General features: G+C 50.0%; 2 protein-coding genes across 6 annotated transcripts in view; one reads left to right on the top strand and one right to left on the bottom strand.

Moving 5' to 3' along the window:
• Window positions 1-1708: 1708 nt before the first annotated feature.
• UBE2L6 (ubiquitin conjugating enzyme E2 L6) lies at window positions 1709-16240 on the top strand. Of its 2 annotated transcripts, none has more exons than XM_017498958.2 (4): window positions 1709-2167; window positions 8614-8709; window positions 12978-13164; window positions 15398-16240. In XM_017498958.2, the coding sequence occupies exons 1-4, from the start codon at window positions 2114-2116 to the stop codon at window positions 15547-15549; spliced, it is 489 nt and encodes a 162-aa protein (XP_017354447.1). In that variant the 5' UTR covers window positions 1709-2113; the 3' UTR covers window positions 15550-16240. The 2 variants fall into 2 exon arrangements, with proteins under 2 accessions (XP_017354447.1, XP_017354448.1); XM_017498959.2 differs by lacking the exon at window positions 1709-2167 and adding an exon at window positions 2289-2405.
• A 1057-nt stretch (window positions 16241-17297) lies between these two features.
• SMTNL1 (smoothelin like 1) overlaps window positions 17298-20756 on the bottom strand; it is a 14069-nt gene continuing 10610 nt past the window's right edge. For 3 of the 4 annotated variants that reach the window (XM_037728014.1, XM_037728013.1, XM_017498962.2), the window contains one exon: window positions 17656-17957. In XM_037728014.1, coding sequence (XP_037583942.1) covers window positions 17813-17957 — 145 coding nt within the window. In that variant the 3' untranslated portion in view covers window positions 17656-17812. Of the gene's footprint in view, window positions 17958-20756 lie in introns of all 4 variants that reach the window. The other variant, XM_017498961.2, reaches the window with a different exon arrangement.

Below are 20756 nucleotides of genomic sequence, written 5' to 3' on the forward strand. Positions count from 1 at the left end.
TTGCTCATGCTATTCCTTCTTGTTAGAACATCTTCATCCCACGCTCTTACTCTCGCTGACTCATCATGTTTCACAATACGCTTGGATTTTTCTCTCTTCCGGGAAACGTCTGCTCCTCTCTGAAGGGAGATCAAGTGACCTTCCTCATATTCCCGGAGTACCAGGTGATTCTCTATATCATTTTCATTAAAAATTAGGGACTGCATTCTCTCCCTCTGTCCCAGTAGTCTGAGAGCGCCTCAGGGGCGGGGACTCCCCTTTCTCTTCCTGGTGTTTTCTGCTGGCAACGCCTGCCCCTCAGTAGTAAGTGCTTGTTTTTGTGTTTTGTTTGTTTGTTTGTTGTTGGTTTTCTTGAGACGGAGTCTGGCTCTGTTGCCCAGTCTGGAGTGCAATAGAGCAATCTCGGCTCACTGCAACCTCCACCTCACTGGTTCAAGCAATTCTCCTGCCTCAGCCTCCGGAGTAGATGGGACTATAGGCGCGTACCACCTGGCTAATTTTTCGTATTTTTAGTAGAGATGGGGTTTCACCCTATTGGTCAGGCTGGTCTTGATTTCCTGACTTCGTGATCCACCGGCCTCTGCCTCCCAAAGTGCTGGGATGTAAGTGCTTGTTGACTGAGGGAGACTACTGATCAGGGGCAGGTTCGAATGTCTTTGTTCCCGCATCTCTACCCCTGTTCAGTGTCCTATTCATTTCCGGCACATAGGAGATGCTGTTAAAGTTTACTGAATTGAATGAAACACAATTAATCGTTCTGCAAAATCTGAGCAGAGAAGTCACTGGGAATCAAAATACTCAGATAAAAACTATAAGCGGAGCACGGCGGCTCACGCCTGCAATCCCAACACTTTGGGAGGCCGAGCTGGGCGAGTTACTTGAAACCACGAGTTCGAGACTCTGTCTCTACTAAAAATACAAAAATGAGCCGGGCGTGGCGGTGCGGGTCTGTAAATGTCAGCTACTCAGGAGGTTGCGGACAGAACAGCTTGACCCTGAAGGCGGAGGTTGCAGTAGCTGATATCGCCACTGAACTCCAGTCAGGGCGACAGTGAGGCTCTGTCAGAAAAAACAAAAACAGAAACAAAAACTGTGAGGTGGCAGGGCGCGGTGGCTTACGCGTGTAATCCCAGCATTTTGGGAGGCCGCGGCGGGCGGATCTCGAGGTCAGGAGTTCGAGACCAGCTTGACCAACATGGTTAAACCCCGTCTCTACTAAAAATACAAAAAACAAACAACAACAACAACAAAACTGTGAGTTACTGAGATCACACACTACTGCTCAAAATCTACTGATTTCCTTTCTCGTCTGGACTAAAGTTGGGTGGGGAAGGGGGAGAAGGGGGGTGTCGGCCCTCCCAACAAGTCTCATCTTCCCCAGATGCTGCTTGGTGCTGAGGGGCTGCAAGTAGTCTGTCCTTGCACAGAGGGGAGGGGACTCCAGCTGTGCATGGGGGCACACGCTAGGCCCACAGCTTGTAATGGACCAGCAGTAGTAAAATAAGGGAGGCGGAGCAGACTCTCTCTTGGAGAGGAGGCTCCGGAGTCCTTCTAGGGGCATCTCCCACCCAACCGTTTCCCAAACCGGCATACAGTAGGCACTTAGTGAATACTAAGCCTAGCAAAGGACTAAACGACTGTCGACCGAACCCCCAAAGCAAAAGAGAAAGGGTCTAACAGCGCCTCCTTGCGGTGCTCTTCTCCAAGCCACGGGGAGAAACGTTGCGGCCCGCGCGGAACGCCAAACAGCACAAAGAATCCGGGAGAGCCGGGGAGCGGCGCTCGGAGGGCACGGGTCTACGCCGTCCGCCACGCAGTTTCGGAGCTGGAGCGCTGGGCCCACGGAGGGAAGGCGGCAGGCCCGGGGGCTGCGGAAGCTCGCTGGGGCAGGGGCTCGGGGCGGCGGTCTGATGGTGGAGGCCGCCGAGAACAACGGAGCTGCGTTTGCACAGCAAGCCCCCCTCACTTACTCAGGGCGAGCGTGTATTTGGGGCGGCGTGCAGGGGGCTGACCGAGACCGGAGAGCTTCCAGCCGAGGGGACCGGAACCCGGATGAGCGCCCCCAAGCGCCCCTGCGCGCTCGCGGCCGGTGCACGCGCCCCCCGCAGGACTCATGATCCGCAGAGCCGCGCGCCCAGAGGCCCGCCCCCGTCTCCCCACAAAGACCGTGAGTTCCGGGTCCGAGCCCTCCACTCGGGGATCGGGCGGCCTCCTGGCCTCGCTGGGGCGGGTGCGGGGAGGTCCACCCATTGACCGCGGGAGGAGAGGTGGGCGGGGCTGCCGGGGGTGGGGTCCTCGGGGAGGGGCGGGGCGCGCGGTGTTGCGGGTCGGGGCTCGGTTCTGCTGGAGGCCGCTGGTGCAACACACTTGGTCCCGAGATGACGGCGAGCGTGCGAGTGGCGAAGGTAACCGCTTGTAGGATGACCCCTTTCTCTTGGCTCCCCTTGCCCCCCCCCCGCCCCGTATTCCCGCCTCCCTCCATCCCCTCCACGGTTCTCCAAGCGCATTTATTTATTTGTCTGGGCAACTGCGCTGGCCGAATCCCTGTCCTCCCCGCCCTCTATTCAGAGGAGGAGACTGGCCTGCACGAGTGGCCAGAGCTGGAGTTTTGGGGGCTTGGAGGGCCTATGGGGCGGGGATGTTGCTGGCTCCTTGAGCTGTATGCGTGGTGAGGATCAGCCTGCTCCCACCAAACTGGTTTCAATTTCGATTTTCCTGCCTGAAACTTGTGATAAGAATGGAGTGCATCTCCAGTGCTGGAAGTGTTCTTGGCGTCTTGGTGCCAGGCATTCTGCTACTGCTGGTGGTGGGTTATGAACACGAATGACCAGGATGAAGTCCTTGCCTTGGCATAAGCCCATGGCCCATCCCACAGTTTGATGCCTGCATTACTAGAGTACTGAGAAACAGGAACTGCTGATTAGAATTTGGGGCAAAGTTCCCTGGGTATTCTCTGGAGGAAAATATGTGGAGGCGGACCTGGAAGGCCTCTTGGAGTAGGTGGCTTGCATTCGTGAGTTCTGCCAGTGTCGAATGCCTACATGTGCTGGCCCTGTTCTAGGAGGTGGGGGTGGGGCGGGCAGACATGAACACAAATCCAGTCCTTGTTGAATTTTATTCCAATCAGGGTCACAATCTGAAACAAGACCTGGAAGGATGGGAAAGGGGCAGTTTCCTCCAGAAGGTGGAAAAACCCAGGGTGCTACCCTCAGCCTCTGAGAAGAAAATGGCCTCAGACTGCGACGCCCAGAGCAGGCTTGGCCCAGAACCTACATCTGGAGGTTGGCAGCGAATGAGGCAGAGGGCCTTTCCAGCCAAGTGGGAGAGAGATGGGAGCCAGAATTTATTGCACTGGAACCATTAAATGCCAAACAGTTTACTCAGTTACTTCATCTAATTCTCACAGCAGTTCTGTGAGATAAGTAATACACATCCGCGTTTTACAAATGAGGAAATTGAGGCGCAGAGAAGATAACGTGGTTGCCCAGAGTCTTTCAGTAAGGAGCAGTGGGACTGGCATATGAAGCCAGGTCTGCAGGCCCTTTTAATGGCCTCTCTACTTTCATTTTCTGTTCCTCTGAATCAGGTGATTTCCTAATGGGCAGTAGGAAAGAACTGTGTGTTTTAAGTTGGGTTTCAACTTCCTCAGGCTTTGGGAAAGTTTTGGCAGAACTCACCGTAAATGGATAAAGTCCAAGGGTGCCCAGTTAGAGTCAAGTCAGGAAAATGTCTATTCCAGATCTCTGGTCAACCTGGGACTTCGTTCTTGCCAAAGAATCACAGATGATAGAGAAACTCTTCCGAAATGCAGATGCTTCTAGTTTGGGGTAAAGATAAATGAGGGATGAAGATAAATGGGGTAAAGATAAATAGACCCTGGGTGGAAGGCACCAGAAGCAGCTTATTGGTTGAACAGCGATGGAACACAGACTAGAGATAGGAGGGGGCATGGGATGTGTTTAATATTATATGTTGGGGGCGGGGGGAAGGCAGAGGAAGTTCAAGTGTTTTACAGTGTTGAAGGACCCTTCCCTAACTGTGGATTGGGTTTGGAGAGCTTCAGCTTCTCAAACTCAACACTATTGACGTTTCCGGTCAGATAACTCTTATGTATCCGTTGTATGTTTTTAGATTTGAGGTTACTGGAGGTTTGCAAAAATATCTTATAACATGTTATTTTATTTTATTTTATTTTATTTTATTTTATATTTTTATAAAGATGGGGTTTCACCGGGATGGCCAGGCTGGCCTTGAACTCCTGACCTCAGGTGATCCACCCACCTCGGCCCCCCAAAGTGCTGGGATTACAGGCATGAGCCACCGTGCCCAGCACAGATGATTTTTTATTGCTTGTTAGCTTTTTTTTTTTCTTTTTTGATTGAAGAGCCCCTTTTTAGCATTTCTTATAGGACTGGTCTGGTGTTGATGACATCTCTCAGCTTTGTTTGTCTGGGAAAGTATTTCTCCTTCATGTTCGAAGGTTATTTTCTTCTTTCTTTTTTTTTTTTTTTAAGAGATGGGGTTTCACCATGTTGGTCAGGAGGCTAGTCTTGAACTCCTGTCCTTGTGATCTGCCCAGCTCGGCCTCCCAAACTACTGGGATTATAGGTGTGAGCCACGGTGCCCAGCCTTGAAGGATATTTTCACTGGATATACTATTCTAGCGTAAAAGATTTTTTCCCTCAGCCATAATTCATTTAAATATGTCATGCCACTCTCTCCGGGCCTGTAAGATTTCCACTGAAAAGTCTGCTGCCAGACATAGTGGAGCTCCATTGTATATTATTTGTTTATTTTCTCTTGCTGCTGTTAGGACCCTTTCTTTATCCCTGACCTCTGGGAGTTTGATTATTAAATGCCTTGAGGTAGTCTTCTTTGGGTTAAGTCTGCCTGGTGTTCTATAACCTTCTCATATTTGGATATTGATATCTTTCTCTAGATTTGGGAAGCTCTCTGTTACTATCCCTTTGAATAAACTTTCTAGCCCTGTCTCTCTCCCTACCTCCTACTTAACGCCAATAACTATTAGATTTGCCCTTTTGAGACATTTTCTAGATCCTGTAGGCATACTTCATTCTTTTATTCTTTTGTTTTATCTGTTTTCAAATACTCTGTCTTCAAGCTCTCTAATTCTTCTGCTTGATCAATTCTGCTATTAAAAGACTGATGCGCCGGGCGCGGTGGCTCACACCTGTAATCCCAGCACTTTAGGAGGCCAAGGCAGGTGGATCACGAGGTCAAGAGATCGAGACCATCCTGGTTAACATGGTGAAACCCTGTCTCTACTAAAAATGCAAAAAATTAGCTGGGCATGGTGGCGCGTGCCTGTAATCCCAGCTACTCAGGAAGCTGAGGCAGGAGAATTGCCTGAACCCAGGAGGCGGACGTTGTGGTGAGCCGAGATCATGCCATTGCACTCCAGCCGGGGTAACAAGAGCAAAACTCCGTCTAAAAAAAAAAAAAAAAAGACTGGTGCATTCTTCAGTATGTCAATTGCTTTTTTTTTTTTTTTTTTTTGAGACGGAGTTTTGCTCTTGTTGCCCAGGCTGGAGTGCAGTGGTGCGATCTCAGCTCACTGCAACCTCCACCTCCCGGGTTCAAGAGATTCCCCTGCCTCAGCCTCCTAAGTAGCTGGGATTATAGGCATGCGCCACTAAGCCTAATTTTTGTATTTTTAGTAGAGATGGGGTTTCACCATGTTGGCCAGGCTGGTCTCAAACTCCTGACCTCAGGTGATCCACCCACCTCAGCCTCCCAAAATGCTGGTATTCTGTACAGGCATGAGCCACTGCGCCCGGCCTCAATTGCAATTTTCAACTCCAGAACTTCTGCTTGATTCTTTTTAACTGTCTCAATTTATTTGTTAAATTTGTTGATGGAATTTTGAACTCCTTCTCTGTGGAGGAAATATTGAATTTCTTTGAGTTTCCTCAAAACAGCTATTTTGAATTCTCTTTCTGAAAGATCACATATCTCTGTTTCTGTGGAGTTGGCCCCTTGTACCTTACTTAGTTCATTTGGTGAGGCTGTGTTTTCCTGGATCATCATGAAGCTTGTGGATGTTTGTTGGTGTCTGGGCACTGAGGAGTTAGGCATTTATTACAGTCCGTAGTCTGGGCTTGTTAGTACTCATCCTTCTTGGCAAGGCTTTCTAGGTATTTGAAGAGGGTTGGGTGTTGTAATCTAAGTTTTGGTCATCGCAGCCGTGTCTACACTGGGGGGACTCCAAGCCTGGTAACACTGTAGTTCTTGCAGACTCTTAGAGGCTACTACCTTGGTGGTTTTGGATAAGATCAGGAAGAATTCTCTGGATTATCAGGCAGAGACTCTTGTTTTCTTCCCTTCCTTTCTCCCAAACAAATGGAGTTTTACTGTCTGTGCTGAGTTCCCCGGAGTTGGGTGAGGCGACATAAGCATCCTTATGGTCACCAGAACTGGGAGTGCACTGGGTCAGGCCTGAAGCCGGCACCACACTAGGTCTTGCCCAAGGCCTCCTGTAATCACTACCTGGCTATGCCCTGTGTTCACCCAAGGCCCTAGGGCTCTACACTCAGCAGGTGGTGAAGCCAGCCAGGCTTGTGTCCTTCCCTTTAAGGTGGTTAGTTCGCTGCCGGGCCCCAGACAGGTCCAGAGTTGCTGTCCACGGGCCAGGGCCTGGAGTTTGAAATTTTAGAAATCTGCCTGGTGCTGTGTTCTACTGCAGCTAAGCTGGCACCGAAACCACAAGACAAAGTCATTCCCACTCTTCCCTCCCCTTTCCCCAGACATAGGAGTCTCTCCCCGTGTCCACCACCACCATGGGTCTATGAGGAGTAGTGCCAGGGTACTGCTGATGTTTGCCTAAGGCCCAAACGCCCTTCAGTCAGCCTGTGGCGAATGTGACCAGGCCTCAGGCTCACCCTTTGGGGCAGCAGTCTCCCCTCCTGTTGGGCCAGATAATTCTTTGTTAGGATGTTTATTAGCATCTCTGGCCTCTACCCACTAGACGCTAGTAGCACTCCCCTAGTTTGTGACAATGGAAGAATGTTCCCGGATATTACCAAGTGTCCCTGGTTGGGTAAAATCGCCCCTGGTTGAGAACCACTGGTTTGTACCAATTCACTGTTCCAGAGAAATGTGACCTGCCCTTGAGTGTCTTTGTATCTTCCCCAACAAGAAAAGGCCTGTAGTCCCACAAGATGGACCCTAAAAGACGGGCAGCATTCCTTCATCAAATACAGTTGAGAAGTACTGCATGCTGTGGGCTCACATCTTGGGCAATCTCCATACCTAATAACATATTAAAGGCTCTGGGAGGCCAGGCGCAGTGGCTCACGCCTGTAACCCCAGCACTTTGGGAGGCTGAGGAGGGCAGATCATGAGGTCAAGAGATTGAGACTATCCTGGCCAACATGGTGAAACCCTCTCTCTACTAAAAAATACAAAAATTGGCTGGGCATGGTGGCTCATACCTACAATCTCAACACTTTGGGAGGCCAAGGTGGGTGGATCACCTAAGGTCAGGAATTCAAGACCAGCCTGGCCAACATGGTAAAACCCCATCTCTACTAAAAATTCAAAGAATTAGCCGGGCATGGTGGCGGGTGCCTGTAATCCCAGCTACTTGGGAGACTGAGGCAGGAGAATCGCTTGAACCTGGGAGGAGGAGATTTCAATGAGCTGAGATTGCGCCATTGCACTCTAGCCTGGCGACAGAGTGAGACTCCAAAATAAATAAATAAATAAAAAGTGTTAAAAGGCTCTGGGAAGTCCTACGGTGAAGAAACCTCTTTAGCTTAGATTTCCCAAATGCACTTGACCTTGAACCCTTTTCCTGTACTACCTATTAACCTCCTGCAGGACATACTGTACACATTTGCTCCATCTGGGTCCTCTGCCCTGGCGCCTCTCTCCCTACTGTATGTCTGTACATGTTCATATAATCACATTCATGTTTCATCCATTACTCTACTGAAATTCCTGAGGACTAGGTTCTAGCTCAGTTAAAGGTCGGTAGAGGATGCTCAGTAATGGCTGTTGGGAGAATTCAGGGATGTTCAGGTGCTTGGGCCGTAGTTCTGGGAAGGTGAGTTACTCCTCTCCCTGTTGTTTCTCTGCTTCGTGTGTAGAGTTCTCCGCTGTGGTCTGCCGGAGTCATTTCCCTTCTTCAGCCCTGATCTGACCGAGTTTGAAGGGGTGGGTGATGTCTTTGCTGTAGATGCTCAGCGGATGCTTATGGAAGGAAGAAAGGAAGAGAGGAAGGGAATGAGAACCTAGTGACTTTCTAGGAAGAAAGCTAGAAAGCAGACAGAGATTAAGTACCCTGCTTTCAGGAGAAAAGCCCCCCAGAGCACTTACTCCCAAGTTTTAATACCTGGGAGAAGTGATCTGCTTTTCCCTGCACCTGGTACCTACGTGTAGCAGAGATTGTGGTGAGTCCACAATCAAAGAATTCACTTAAAGCACCACGCCCGATACATACTAAGTGCTCACTAAATGTAGGCTCTGACTTTACCGGCTTCTGTTTCTAGGATGTCCAGTTTTGGGCTTAGGACAGCTTGCTGCTGCGGCAGGGGGAGGGGACCGAAATAGGAAGGACTAGGACAACTGCCCACTGACTTGTACCCCTTGCAGGAGCTGGAAGATCTTCAGAGTAAGCCTCCCCCGTACCTGCGGAACCTGTCCAGTGATGATGCCAATGTTCTGGTGTGGCATGCTCTCCTCCTACCTGTGAGTATCCGTGGGGATCATGGCTTTGGATTGGGGACAACTTAGGTGAGGGGCATGGGCAGGGAGGGTTAGGACCAGGCAAGAATTTTCCCTGCCTTAGGGTCCTTTGACCGGAGGTTATCATTGCTGGAGGGGGCCTCTCTCTGAATTGATTGCTTCTGAGGTCCAGGTACTTCTGAGGTTCATCTTCCGATGAAGATGCTAAAGGACTTTTCGACTTAGTAGGAGACCCCTTCCTCAAACCAATGGCCACCAAGCTCACCACAGAACTTCAGGAGATAAGCAGCATCAAAAAGAAAAAGTAAAGATATCTTGGACCTTTGTCAAGGGGTAGGGGTAAGCTTGCAGGTTCCCACTGTTGGTAGAATTTGCTCCCGCAAACCTAAATTGTATTTTGCTTTTATTTATTCTTATTTCAGAAAATTGTTACATATGAAAACACAAATAGCCCACTTCTACTGTTCTTATTTTCCTCTGTTTATTATTTGGTATTTTCTTTTTTTGTTTTGTTTTGTTTTTGAGATGGAGTCTTGCTCTGTCACCCAGGCTGGAGTGCTGTGGCATGATCTCGGCTCACTGCAACCTCTGCCTCCCGGTTCAAGCGATTCTCCTGCCTCAGCCTTCTGAGTAGCTGGGATTACAGGCCCCCGCCGCCACGTCCGGCTAATTTTTGTATTTTTAGTAGAGACGAGGTTTCACCATGTTGGCCAGGCTGGTCTCAAACTCCTGACCTCAGGTGATCCACCTGCCTCAGCCTCCCAAAGTGTTGGGATTACAGGCGTGAGCCACCATGCCTAGACTATTTGGTATTTTCTTGATAAAGTTTCTCTGAAAGCAGTATTCCAAAATACCTATCAGAGTGCAAGATCTCTCTTTCTTTCGTCTGATTATTCGTGACTAAAGCTACTTTGAGAAATTTACGCTTTTGGTTATTTGGAAATAAAATTTAAGACATTGAACTTTTTGTTAGTCAAAGTTCTTTGGAATATCATGGGAACAGTTCATCTTATTATTTAGGATTTGGACTCTTTTTTTCTTTTTGAGGCAGAGTCTCACTCTGTCACCCAGACTAGAGTGCAGTGGCACGATCTCAGCTCACTGCAACCTCCACCTCGTGGGTTCAAGCAATTCTCCTGCCTCAGCCTCCTGAGTAGCTGTGACTACAGGTGTGTGCCACCATGCCTGGCTAACTTTTGTATTTTTAGTGGAGAAAGGGTTTTGCCATGTTGGCCAGGCTGGTCTTGAACTCCTAGCCTCAAGTGATCCACCTGCCTTGGCCTCCCACAGTGCTGGGATTACAGGCGTGAGTCACCACACTCAGCAGGATTTATACTTTTTATGGACAATGCAGTGTCCTAGGTTGTGTTATCTTCTCTTTAAACTGACCTGTAATCCAGAAAAATGGACAAAAGCTTGAGTTAGGTCAACGTTGGAACCTCTGTCAAGTCCCTTGGGTTACTGTATTGAAATGATTCCCCTTACCTGGCTTAGAGTGAGGACACCTGTTCTAGGCCTCAGGTGCCAGGAGAAGATGCTCAAAGGAGCACCAGGGACTGATTATATCTCCAAGGAGACCAGCTTTGAAATGATGAAAGTGAAGTGGGGATGATAGGAAAACCTAGGAAAGGTCTCGTTTGGCAGAATTCTATAAAATCAGAAGACCTCAATGGCTGGCAAGACCAAGGTGGCTAAGTGTGCCCCAGACAGTGGCCACAGATTTTCCAGCCATATGGGGGTCCTGAAGAAGCATGATAGTTGGGAAGAATACCAGAGCTGGAGGACTAAAGGTTGATGTAAGTCATCAGCTAAGGGGGCCTAAAGGTGCCTGGTGAGGCCGTAGTAAAGGAGGGAATGATTGACTGGCAGAGGAAGGAGAACCAGGAAAGGTCTTTGGGAATAGCAGACAAATTCCCCCTCAAAGGCTCAGTCTCAATTTATGTGTTCACCAAAGTGGCCCCACTTGTCATAGCTTGGTCATAGAAGGTTTCAGTTTGATGAGTCTTTTTTTTTTTTTTGGTACAGAGTCTTGCTCTGTCACCCAGGCTGGAGTGCAATGGAGCAATCTCAGCTCACTGCAACCTCCATCTCCCAGGTTCAAGCAATTCTCCTGCCTCAGCCTCCCGAGTAGCTGGGACTATAGGTGCCCACCACCACGTCCGGCTAACTTTTGTATTTTTAGTAGAGACAGGGTTTCACCATATTGGCCAGGCTGGTTTCAAACTCCTGACCTTGTGATCCACCCGCCTTGGCCTCTGAAGTGCTGGGATTACAGGCGTGAGCCACCGCGCCCGGCGCGGTGTAAACAACCAGCTCTCTCTGGAAGTATTAGAGTAAGAACTGTCTTATTACTGTGAGGATGGCACTGAGCCATTCGTGAGAGACCTGCCCCCATGACCCATACACCTCCCACAAAGCCCCACTTCCAATATTGGGGATCAGATTTCTTTTCTTTTCTTTCTTTTCTATGAGACAGGGTCTTGCTCTAGAGCACAGAGCAAGACTCATTGCAACCTCTGCCTCCTGGTTTCAAGCAATTCTCCTGCCTCAGCCTCCTGAGTAGCTGGGACTACAGGTGCACGCTACCACGCCTGGTTAATTTTTTGTATTTTAGTAGAGACGGGGTTTCATCATGTTGCCCAGGCCGATCTTGAACTCAAGCTCAGGTAATCCGCCTGCCTTAGTCTCCCAGAGTGCTGAGATTACAGGCCTCAGCCACTGCACTGGCCTTGGGGAGCAAATTTCATGAGACTTGAACATGAGATTTGTGGAGACAAACTTCCAACCACAGCACCTTCCCATCCTGCTCTGAGGCCTCTGCCCTTGGCCTTCTCTGACTGATAGGTCCAGCGTTTTCTTCTTATTTACTTACTGAGACCATAAGAGCTGAGATATTTTCTTTATCTTCCTACTAGTTACTCCATCTCTTACCTCAACGCGCTCAAGATCACAGTGGTTTCTATTTTGCCCATTAAGGACGAGGAGCTCTGAAAATCTTGACTGCTTAACCACATATGCCATTCTTGCTGTCTTTTGCTCTGTCCTTTCAATAACAAAAGCTCTGAAAAGATTTGGTAATTTGGAATCAGCCTGGAGGCCCCTGTGTTCTGCACTGGGGTCACCCAAGTTCTGGGGTTTCTCCCTCCTAGGGAGGTGGCTCACGCCTGTAATCCCAGGACTTTGTTTAGCTTATTTCCCTCAGTATAGTGTCTTCAGGTTTCATCCATGTTGTAGCATACATCAGAATTTCATTCTTTTTAAGGCCAATAATATTCCATTGTGTGTATATGGCACGTTTTGTTGACTGATCCATTGATGGACACTCGGTTTGCTTTCACCTTTTGCCTATTGTGAATAATGCTGCTGTAAACATTGGTATACAAATACCTGCTTACTTTCAGTTCTTTGAGTATATACCCAGAGGTAGAATTGCTGCATCATGTGGTAGTTCTGTGTATAATCTTCTGAGAAACTGCTATGCTGTTTTTTTTGTTTGTTTGTTTGTTTGTTCTTGACTCGGAGTCTTGCTCTGTCACCAGGCTGGAGTGCAGTGGTGTGATCTCAGCTCACTGCAACCTCTGCCACCCGGGTTCAAGCAATTCTCCCGCCTCAGCCTCCCGAGTAGCTGGGACTACAGGTGCGCGCCACCACACCGGGCTAATTTTTGTATTTTTAGTAGGGACAGGGTTTCACCATGTTGGCAAGGATGGCCTCGATCTCTTGACCTTGTGATCCGCCTGCCTCGACCTCCCAAAGTGCCGGGATTACAGGCGTGAGCCACCGCGCCCGGCCTGCTATATTGTCTTCCATCGCGGCTGCACCATTTTATTTTCCCAGGCTCTTGAGTTCTTAGGATTTTCTCATTTTCTCCGTTTCCTCACCTCCATTCTACTGTTCTAAGAAAGGATGTTCCATCCTTTTCTTCCATAATCTCAGAAAGCCTTGAAAGCTGAGATGGTTGTCAGAGCTCATCTAGGCCATCTTTATCCACTCTTCAAATGAGGAAACTGAGGCCTAGAGGTGGGAAGTGGCTCACCTGTGGTCACACAGCACAGGCCAGGATCAGACTTCTCTACCTCCCAGGCCAGTGCCCTGTGGTGATTCCACACTTTGAGTAATCCATAACTCAACTGTCAAATGAATGCAGGTGCCGTGCGTACCTTGGGCCGTGATTCCTCCTGGGAGTGAAGCAGATGATACCTGGGACCTTCGGATGGGGGCAGGAGCGGGGGAAACCAAACCAGAGCTTGATCCTTTTCCTCTCTGCACAGGACCAACCTCCCTACCACCTCAAGGCCTTCAATGTGCGCATCAGCTTCCCCCAGGAGTATCCGTTCAAGCCTCCCGCGATCAAATTCATAACCAAGATCTACCACCCCAACGTGGATGAGAACGGACAGGTTTGCCTGCCCATCATCAGCAACGAGAACTGGAAGCCTTGCACCAAGACTTGCCAAGGTGGGGCTGGGCTTTGCCTGGAGGAGGGACTGCTATTGGAGGAGGAGAGATTACTGGAGAGGGGGTTCACAGACTTACTCTGAGCTTGAAAAGCCCAAAAAAGAGGAGATAAAAACTGTGAGTCTTGTCTGAAACTACTGTGAGATAGAAGGGGTGCTTCCTGGACAGGCTGACCTCCTCCTGCCTCTGTTTCTATACCTGGGCAGTAGTGACAGAAGAACTTTGCCATGGTTCATAGGAGAGGCAGCTTGGCTGCACTGGGAAGGGCTCGGGATAAGAAAGCACCCTGTTCCCTCTGTGGACTTTGGGCAAGTTTTCGATCCTTTCTGGGACTCTGTGTCCTAAATGACAGTGGAGGGAACTGGTCTAATAATGATAGCACCCGTCACTCGACTGAGCACTGTGCGAAGAGCCTCTCAGGCCGACTTCATTTGTATTTCCTCCACAACCCTGTGAGGTAGTGTTGTCATGTTTAATAGACCCGGACATTGAAGTGTGTGAGAGGTGAAGTGGTTGCCTGAGCTCATACAGATGGCAAATGGCAGCACTTGGTGGCTCACTAGCCACGTGTGGCCTTTGCAGTGGAGGAACTCAATTCTTTTTTTGAGTCAGAGTCTTGCTCTGTCACCCAGACTGGAATGCAGTGGTATCATCTCGGCTCACTGCAGCCTCTGTCTCCCGGGTTCAAGCAATTCTCCTACCTCAGCCTCCTGAGTAGCTGGCATTACAGGCGTGTGCCACCATACCTTGCTAATTTTTGTATTTTTAGTAGATATGGGGTTTTGCCCTGTTGGCCAGGCTGGTCTCGAACTCCTGACCTTAGGCGATCTGCCCACCTCAGCCTCCCAAAGTGCTGGGATTATAGGCGTGAGCTACCACACCCAGGCAGAACTCAATTCTTAATTGTACTTAATTTTAATTCTTTTTTTTTTTTTCTTTTGACCCAAAGTCCGTCTCTATTGCCCAGGCAGTTTAGTGGTGAGATCTTGGCTTACTGCAACCTCCACCTCCTGGGCTCGAGCCATCTCCTGCCTCAGCCTCCCAAGTAACTGGGACTACAGGAGCATGCCACTATGCCTGGCTAATTTTGTATTTTTTGTAGAGACCACATTTCGCCATGTGGCGCAGGCTGGTCTTGAACTTGTGAGTTCAAGCCATCCATCCGTCTTGGCCTCTCAAAGTGTTGGGATTACAGGTGTGAGCCACTGCGCCTGGCCTGATTTTAATTCATTTAAATTTAGATGTCCGTGTGTGGCTAGTGGCTGCCATATTGGACAATGCAGCTCTAGAGCCTGTGGCTGAATCAGTGGGCTATTCTCCATCTGGATTAGCTTAGGAGTTCTTATCTGGGGAAACAAAAGTCCTTAGGTTGGTGGGAGGGGGAGCAAGGAGGAGTGGTTCTTGGATGAGCTTCAGGAGGTCTGGGAAGCACTCTAAGTCAGCACTGTCTGTGTGGCATGTGAATGTGTGCGTCTGTCTAGGGAGATGGGCTGCTACCTTCACCAGGTTCCCAAAGGCATCTGTGAAAGATGAAGAGCCAAGGGCAGTGGTGGTTTTGTCTTCAGCCTTAGACCCCTTTTGCCCAAGTAAAAGTTTATTTGGACTCTCAATATACTGGAGGAAAACAGAGTGGTTTTTGTTGAAATGGGGATAAGACCCAGAAACCTCACTTATCTCAGTGGCCCCTGTAATGAGGAGCTTCTTTGAAGCTGTGGGATGTAGCTGTTTGAAAACCACTGATGTTTGGCTGGGTGCGGTGGCTTATGCCTATAATCCCAGCACTCTGGGATGCTGAGGTGGGCGGATCACAAGGTCAGGATTTGAGACCAGCCTGGCCAAGATGGTGAAACCGTGTCTCTAAAAAAAAAAAAAAACTTAGCTGGGTGCGGTGGCGCATGCCTGTTGTCCCAGTTACTCAGGAGGCTGAGACGGGAGAATTGCTTAGAACCCGGGTGGCAGAGGTTGCAGTGAGTCGAGATCCTGCCACCGCACACCAGCCTGGGCAACAGAGAGAGACTTTGTCTCAAAAAAGAAAACCACTGATGTAATCAGTCAGGGCCTTGGGTGTCGACAACCAAGAGTGGGTGGGGCATTTAATCTGGTCATAGAGTCATCTTAAGCTATGGAACCTTTCCCCCAAGGAGTGGGTGTGGAGTGTCAGGGCACTGGGAATGGGCAGCCGTGACCCCCTTCCCTCTGCCCTGATGTCCTGATCTGGCCTGTCTCTCCCCAGTGCTGGAGGCCCTCAATGTGCTGGTGAATAGACCGAATATGGCAGAGCCCCTGCGGGTGGACCTCGCTGACCTGCTGACGCAGAATCCAGAGCTGTTCAGGAAGAATGCTGAAGAGTTCACCCTCCAATTCGGAGTGGACCGGCCCTCCTAACTCATGTTCTGACCCTCTGTGTACCGGAGCCTCTGTGTGGCAGACGGACACACCTCATAGACTGGGGCCAGAGCCCCTTGATGATCCATTGCCCGACTCATGTTTCCCTTCTTAGGTTGTTAGTCATTAGTTTGCGTGTGTGCGGTGGACGGAGGGGAGCTGTGAGTGTGTGTGTTGTGTGCGGACCCACTCTCGGGTTCGCCTTGCCACACTCTTCCCACACCCTTTGCATCCCCCAGAGCCAAGGGAGTTGAAGTTTGCAGAGTTATAGGCCAGTTCTCCACCTTAGAGAGACAGGTCACCCGGCGGCCCGCTTGCAGGAAACGAGCCCAGCCGCCCACTCAGATCCCCCTAGGGCTCAGGCTCGAGGGCCTGGCGACAGTGGCATATATGGGTGGGAGGCACATGGGAGGTACCCTGTTTACAACTGAGTCAGCCAAGCCACTGATGGGAATGTACAGATGTAGGTGCTAAGCCTTTTATTTTCCACGGGTGAGTCACAGTAGGAAGAATCAAACCTCCATCCTGAAAATCTGATCGTACATTTCGAAACCACTTGCTGTCGTGTTTGGTTGCCGGTTCCTGGGACCAGGCCTCAGACTGTGAAGTGTGTGTCCTCCAGGATCCAGTCCAGGGGGAGCCACAGAAACCACATTCTTGCTTTAGCCATTAAAGTCAGAAATGAATTCTGGAGTGCAGCTGAGTCTGACGAGGGGATGGGGTGGTTTCATCAGGACCAGAGAGGACTGGGGATTTAAGCTGAAATTTCTCACCTTGCTTCCCTTGGATGTTCCCCAAACATCATAAGGAGGTTGGCCATGGAAAAATAGGCCATCCTTGGACAGAGGAGCTTTCAGAAGGTCCACAGGGATGACATCTCCATTTCCTTTCCTTCCTTCCTCCCGCCCTCCCTTCCTTCCTTCCTTTCTTTGTCTTTCTTCTTTCTCTCTCTCTCTTTCTTTCTTATTTTGAGACAGCATCTCACTCCATCACCCAGGCTGGAGTGCAGTGGCGCGATCTCTGCTCACTGCAACTTCTGCCTCCTGAGTTCAAGTGATTCTCCTGCCTCAATCTCTCGAGTGGCTGGGATTACAGACACCTGCCACCACGCCTGGCTAATTTTTGTATTTTTAGTAAAGATGCGGTTTCACCATATGGGCCAGGCTGGCCTTGACCTCCTGACCTCAGGTCATTCACCCGCCTCTGCCTCCCAAAGTTCTGGGATTACAGGGGTGAGCCACTGTGCCCGGCCAACATCTCCATTTTAAAGACGAGGCAATGGAGGAGGCCCAGAGCACTTCAGTGGATTGCTTGGATTCACTCTGCCAATGCACACCCCTGCAGGCGTGCCAGGGTTATGGCTGGGGTGTGTTTTGCATTTTGTTTTTCTTTTTTTCCTGAGCTGCGTTCATCAGCACACATGCCCCAAATGGCTGATAAAGCCAAACTGGATAGTTAGCAGGAAATTGTCATCAGCCCAGGGGTTTGTAGCTCATGAGCAATGGAAAAATAAAAACAAGCCAAAGCTTCAGCCAGATAGAGGGATTAACTTAACCCAGACGAAGAACTTTCTGGTCACAATTGTTGTAAGCTCCTGGAATACTGCTGGCTTTTCAGAGACAGAAATATGGGGTGTCTTTGAGTTCAGAAAATTACCCAGATCCCACTGGTTTCTAGAGAATCTTCTCTAGCTCCTGCCCTGGAGTCCCCTAACCTGAGAAGAAGTGTAGAAAGGGGGAAAGATAGAGTCAAAATGTAAGTTTGTTTTTTATTTTTGGCGACCGATTATTGACCACTTGAGTGGCAGGACTGGGCAAAGGTTTTTGCCCATTTCATCATTTCATTTAACTTGCAACACCTTCATAAGGTTGGAACTCTCATTATTCCCTTTCAGACTGTTAACTGAGGCCCAGAGAGGTTAACTGTATGTCCCAGTGTCACACAACTTGTTAGTGGTGGGACCCAGGCCATTGTCCTTTCCCAAACACCTTGCACAGTCACTGAGATCTCAGCAAGTAAGGAAACCCCTATGGCAAGAGTTGATTATCCCAGAGTGCAGAGGTTCGTGGGCCAGTTATGGAGAGAGCACTGAGGGGCCAGACGGGGTTTTACAAAAGCACTTTTAATGCAGTTAAAATCAGCGTCACACGTCCTTGCCTGAGCCCCTGGCTCTGGTACCTCCCTGGAGCAGAAGGGAGGCTCCAGGCCACGGCAGGTGAGCTAGGCGCCCTGCCCATCTCTGCCCACAGAGCCAGCCACCTCCTCATTTCTTCTTGGTCTTCACCAGTCCTTTCTGCACGAGGCTGCGGTACAGTTCCTGGATGTAGGTGTAGACACACTTGGAGTCGGGCACGGCCAACCGCACCATGTCATCCACGTCCAACAGCTGAGCACAGTCAGCCAGTTTCCTAAGGAATGGAGTGGGATGAGGAGCAGAGGTCAAAGGTGGAGGCAATGGGAGCCAAGGGGACGGGTGCGGGTAGACCAGCAAGGATGAAGTCCATAGGATGGGCTAGGATGTTGGAGCTGGGAAATCAGCTAAGCCAACTGTCCCATTATGCAGATGAGATAACTGAGGCCCCAGCGTAGTCAAGACAAACCCAGGCCAGGTGCTGTGTGGCTTCCTTTAGCTGTGATATAGGTAAGTCAGAGGATGTAGACAGGTAACCCCAGAGCCAACATCAGTGAATTCTTCAATAATGAGTTTTAGGCCAGGCGCAGTGGCTCACATCTATAATCTCAGCACATAGGGAGGCCAAGGCGGGAGGATCCCCTGAGCTCAGTAATTCGAGACCAGCCTGGGCAACCTAGTGAGAACTTTTTGGAGAATAGGAGCTTCTAAAAAAAAAAATAATAAAATAAAAATTAAAGACTCAAACCCAGCTGGGACTGATTCCAAAGCCACATTTTCATTGCACTTCTTGTCCTCACGTGGGAGCAGGACACTCTGGTCTCTAGTTCTGAATTAACCCACCACTTTCACATGCATGTGTATCTGTCCTCTGGAACCGGGGAGCTTCTGTTAGGCCAGGCCCCTCAAAAAGAACTTAAAGGGGCCGGACATGGTGGCTCACGCCTGTAATCCCAGCACTTTGGGACGCCGAGGCAGGTGGATCACCTGAGGTCAGGAGTTGGAAGCCAGGCTGGCCAACATGGTGACACCCTGTCTCTACTAAAAATACAAAAATTGGCTGGGCATGGTGGCGGGCGACTGTCATCGCAGCCACTCAGGAGACTGAATCAGGGGAATCACTCAAACCCAGGAGGCAGAGGCTGCAGTGAGCTGAGATCACATCACTGCACTCCAGCCTGGGCGACAGAGTGAGACTCTTTCTCAAAAACAAACTAACAGGCAAAAAGAAAAAGGACAGAAACCAAATCCTAGCCAGAGTCCTGTCTTGCAGCTGCCGTATCTCCAGGAGTATCATTCATTCAGTCTCTGTGTATTGATCGGGAGCCTATTATGTGCCAGGCCCTCTTCTAGGCTCTGAGAATTTACCAGTGAATAAAACCAAAACTTCCCCACTCTCATGACATGGAAATTCTTGTGGCAGGAGACAGTAATCAGCACACACAGTAGATGGTACATCAGATGGCGAGAGGTGCTAAGTAGGAAAATAAGGCAGGGAGGGAGACAGGACATGTTCTTATGTTGGAGGAGATCTGGCATTTTTATTTATTTTTTGTAGATGTATTTATTTATTTTTGAGATGGAGTCTTGCTCTGTTGCTCAGGTTGCAGTGCAGTGGCATGATGTCAGCTCACTGCAAACTCTGCCTCCCGGGTTCAAGCGATTCTCCTGCCTCAGCCTCCCAAGTCGCTGGGATTACAGGCATGTACCACCACGCCCGGCTAATTTTTGTACTTTTAGTAGAGACAGGGTTTCACCATGTTGGCCAGGCTGATCTTGAACTCCTGACCTCAGGTGATCCACCCACCTCAGCCTCCCAAAGTGCTGGGATTACAGGTGTGAGCCACCACGCTCGGCTGTGGTATTTTTTATAGGCTGTTCAGGGTAGGCCTCTTAAAGAGAGTAAGTCTAATGCACATCTGAGGAAAGGAAAGAGCTTGTGCAAAGGACCTGAGACAGGAGGTTGGAGTTTCAGTAGCTGCTGGCACTTGGCAACAGGTCCTCTTTTTCTAACTTTGCAGCTGCCCTTTGGGGCTCTGTGACACCACAGGCTTTGCTGAGTTAATCAGTATTGGGGCCTCATGCCAACCTCCCGCTTTATCAGATGCTTCCCCTTGGACGTTCTCATAGACTCCTTCCCTCCATCCTCAGCCAGCAGAAAAGGAACTGGAGACTCAGAGTGTTTTTGGTGGCTTGGCCAAGGCCAAAGTGAGTGACGCAGCTGGGCCTCAACCCGGGGGCCTGATGCCTCTGGCATCCTTACTCTGGAGCTGGGTCTCAGCAGTCCCTGCCCACCAAAGCCAGCCATAGGTGCTGGCATAGGAGAAACCAGGGCCCCAGTGGAAATCCTCCTTTGGGGTTGAGACTGCCAAAATCCACGCCAGACTGGGAGCCGTGGGAAGAAGGACACACACTGGAGGACTTTGGGGAATTGGACAAGCTCCCTGCAGCCAAGGCAGTGCCCCACGGTTGTGGGTTAGGGTGCTGTCCTTCTGTATGGCAGAGGAAAAACCTTCATTCCCATTGAGCCTGGGGAGTGAGTGGGGAAGGGCCCCGCCACTGAGGGCTTTGGCATTGGCCACTCCCTGCCCTCACCCCCGGACTCCGTGGGAATCTGAGGAGAGTTATGGAACGGGCAGTGGGGTGTGACGGCAGTGGCAGACACTCTGTCTGCTTCACACTTAATCTTCACAACAAGCCCTGTGATGTGAGGCTTCCAGAGAGGTTAGGTCAGCTGGAGAGGGTCACAGAGCCAGGGAGGAGGAGGCGGGGTTCAAACCCAGGCACCTCAGCTTCTATTCTCCTCCCTCGTTCTCCACACATCCCCATGGCCTCCTGGCCTTTCAGCTGCCTGATGCCTCCTGTTGGCCTGTCATTGTCATCTGATTTCTCCTCCCACCTTCCAGTGGCTCTGCCTGGCTTGGAACCAGAGTCCAAGCAGCTTCAGGAGGACAGTGGCTCACACCCTCCAGGCCAGGAGCACTTGGTCAGGGCAGAGCTGCCTGCCCTCCTGATATTCACTTAGAGCTGTAAGTCCAGATGTCCAATTTCCCTTTCTTTTTTTTTTTTTTTTTTT

This window comes from Cebus imitator, unplaced genomic scaffold (genome assembly GCF_001604975.1).
Source record: "Cebus imitator isolate Cc_AM_T3 unplaced genomic scaffold, Cebus_imitator-1.0 Scaffold253, whole genome shotgun sequence".
Classification (NCBI taxonomy): Eukaryota; Metazoa; Chordata; class Mammalia; order Primates; family Cebidae; genus Cebus; species Cebus imitator.

Coding starts and splice junctions, on each gene's coding strand:
- UBE2L6 (XM_017498958.2), top strand. CDS start 2,114: ATGATCCGCAGAGCCGCGCGCCCAGAGGCCCGCCCCCGTCTCCCCACA. Junction 2,168..8,613: donor CCCGTCTCCCCACAAAGACC/GTGAGTTCCGGG, acceptor TACCCCTTGCAG/GAGCTGGAAGATCTTCAGAG. Junction 13,165..15,397: donor TTGCACCAAGACTTGCCAAG/GTGGGGCTGGGC, acceptor GTCTCTCCCCAG/TGCTGGAGGCCCTCAATGTG.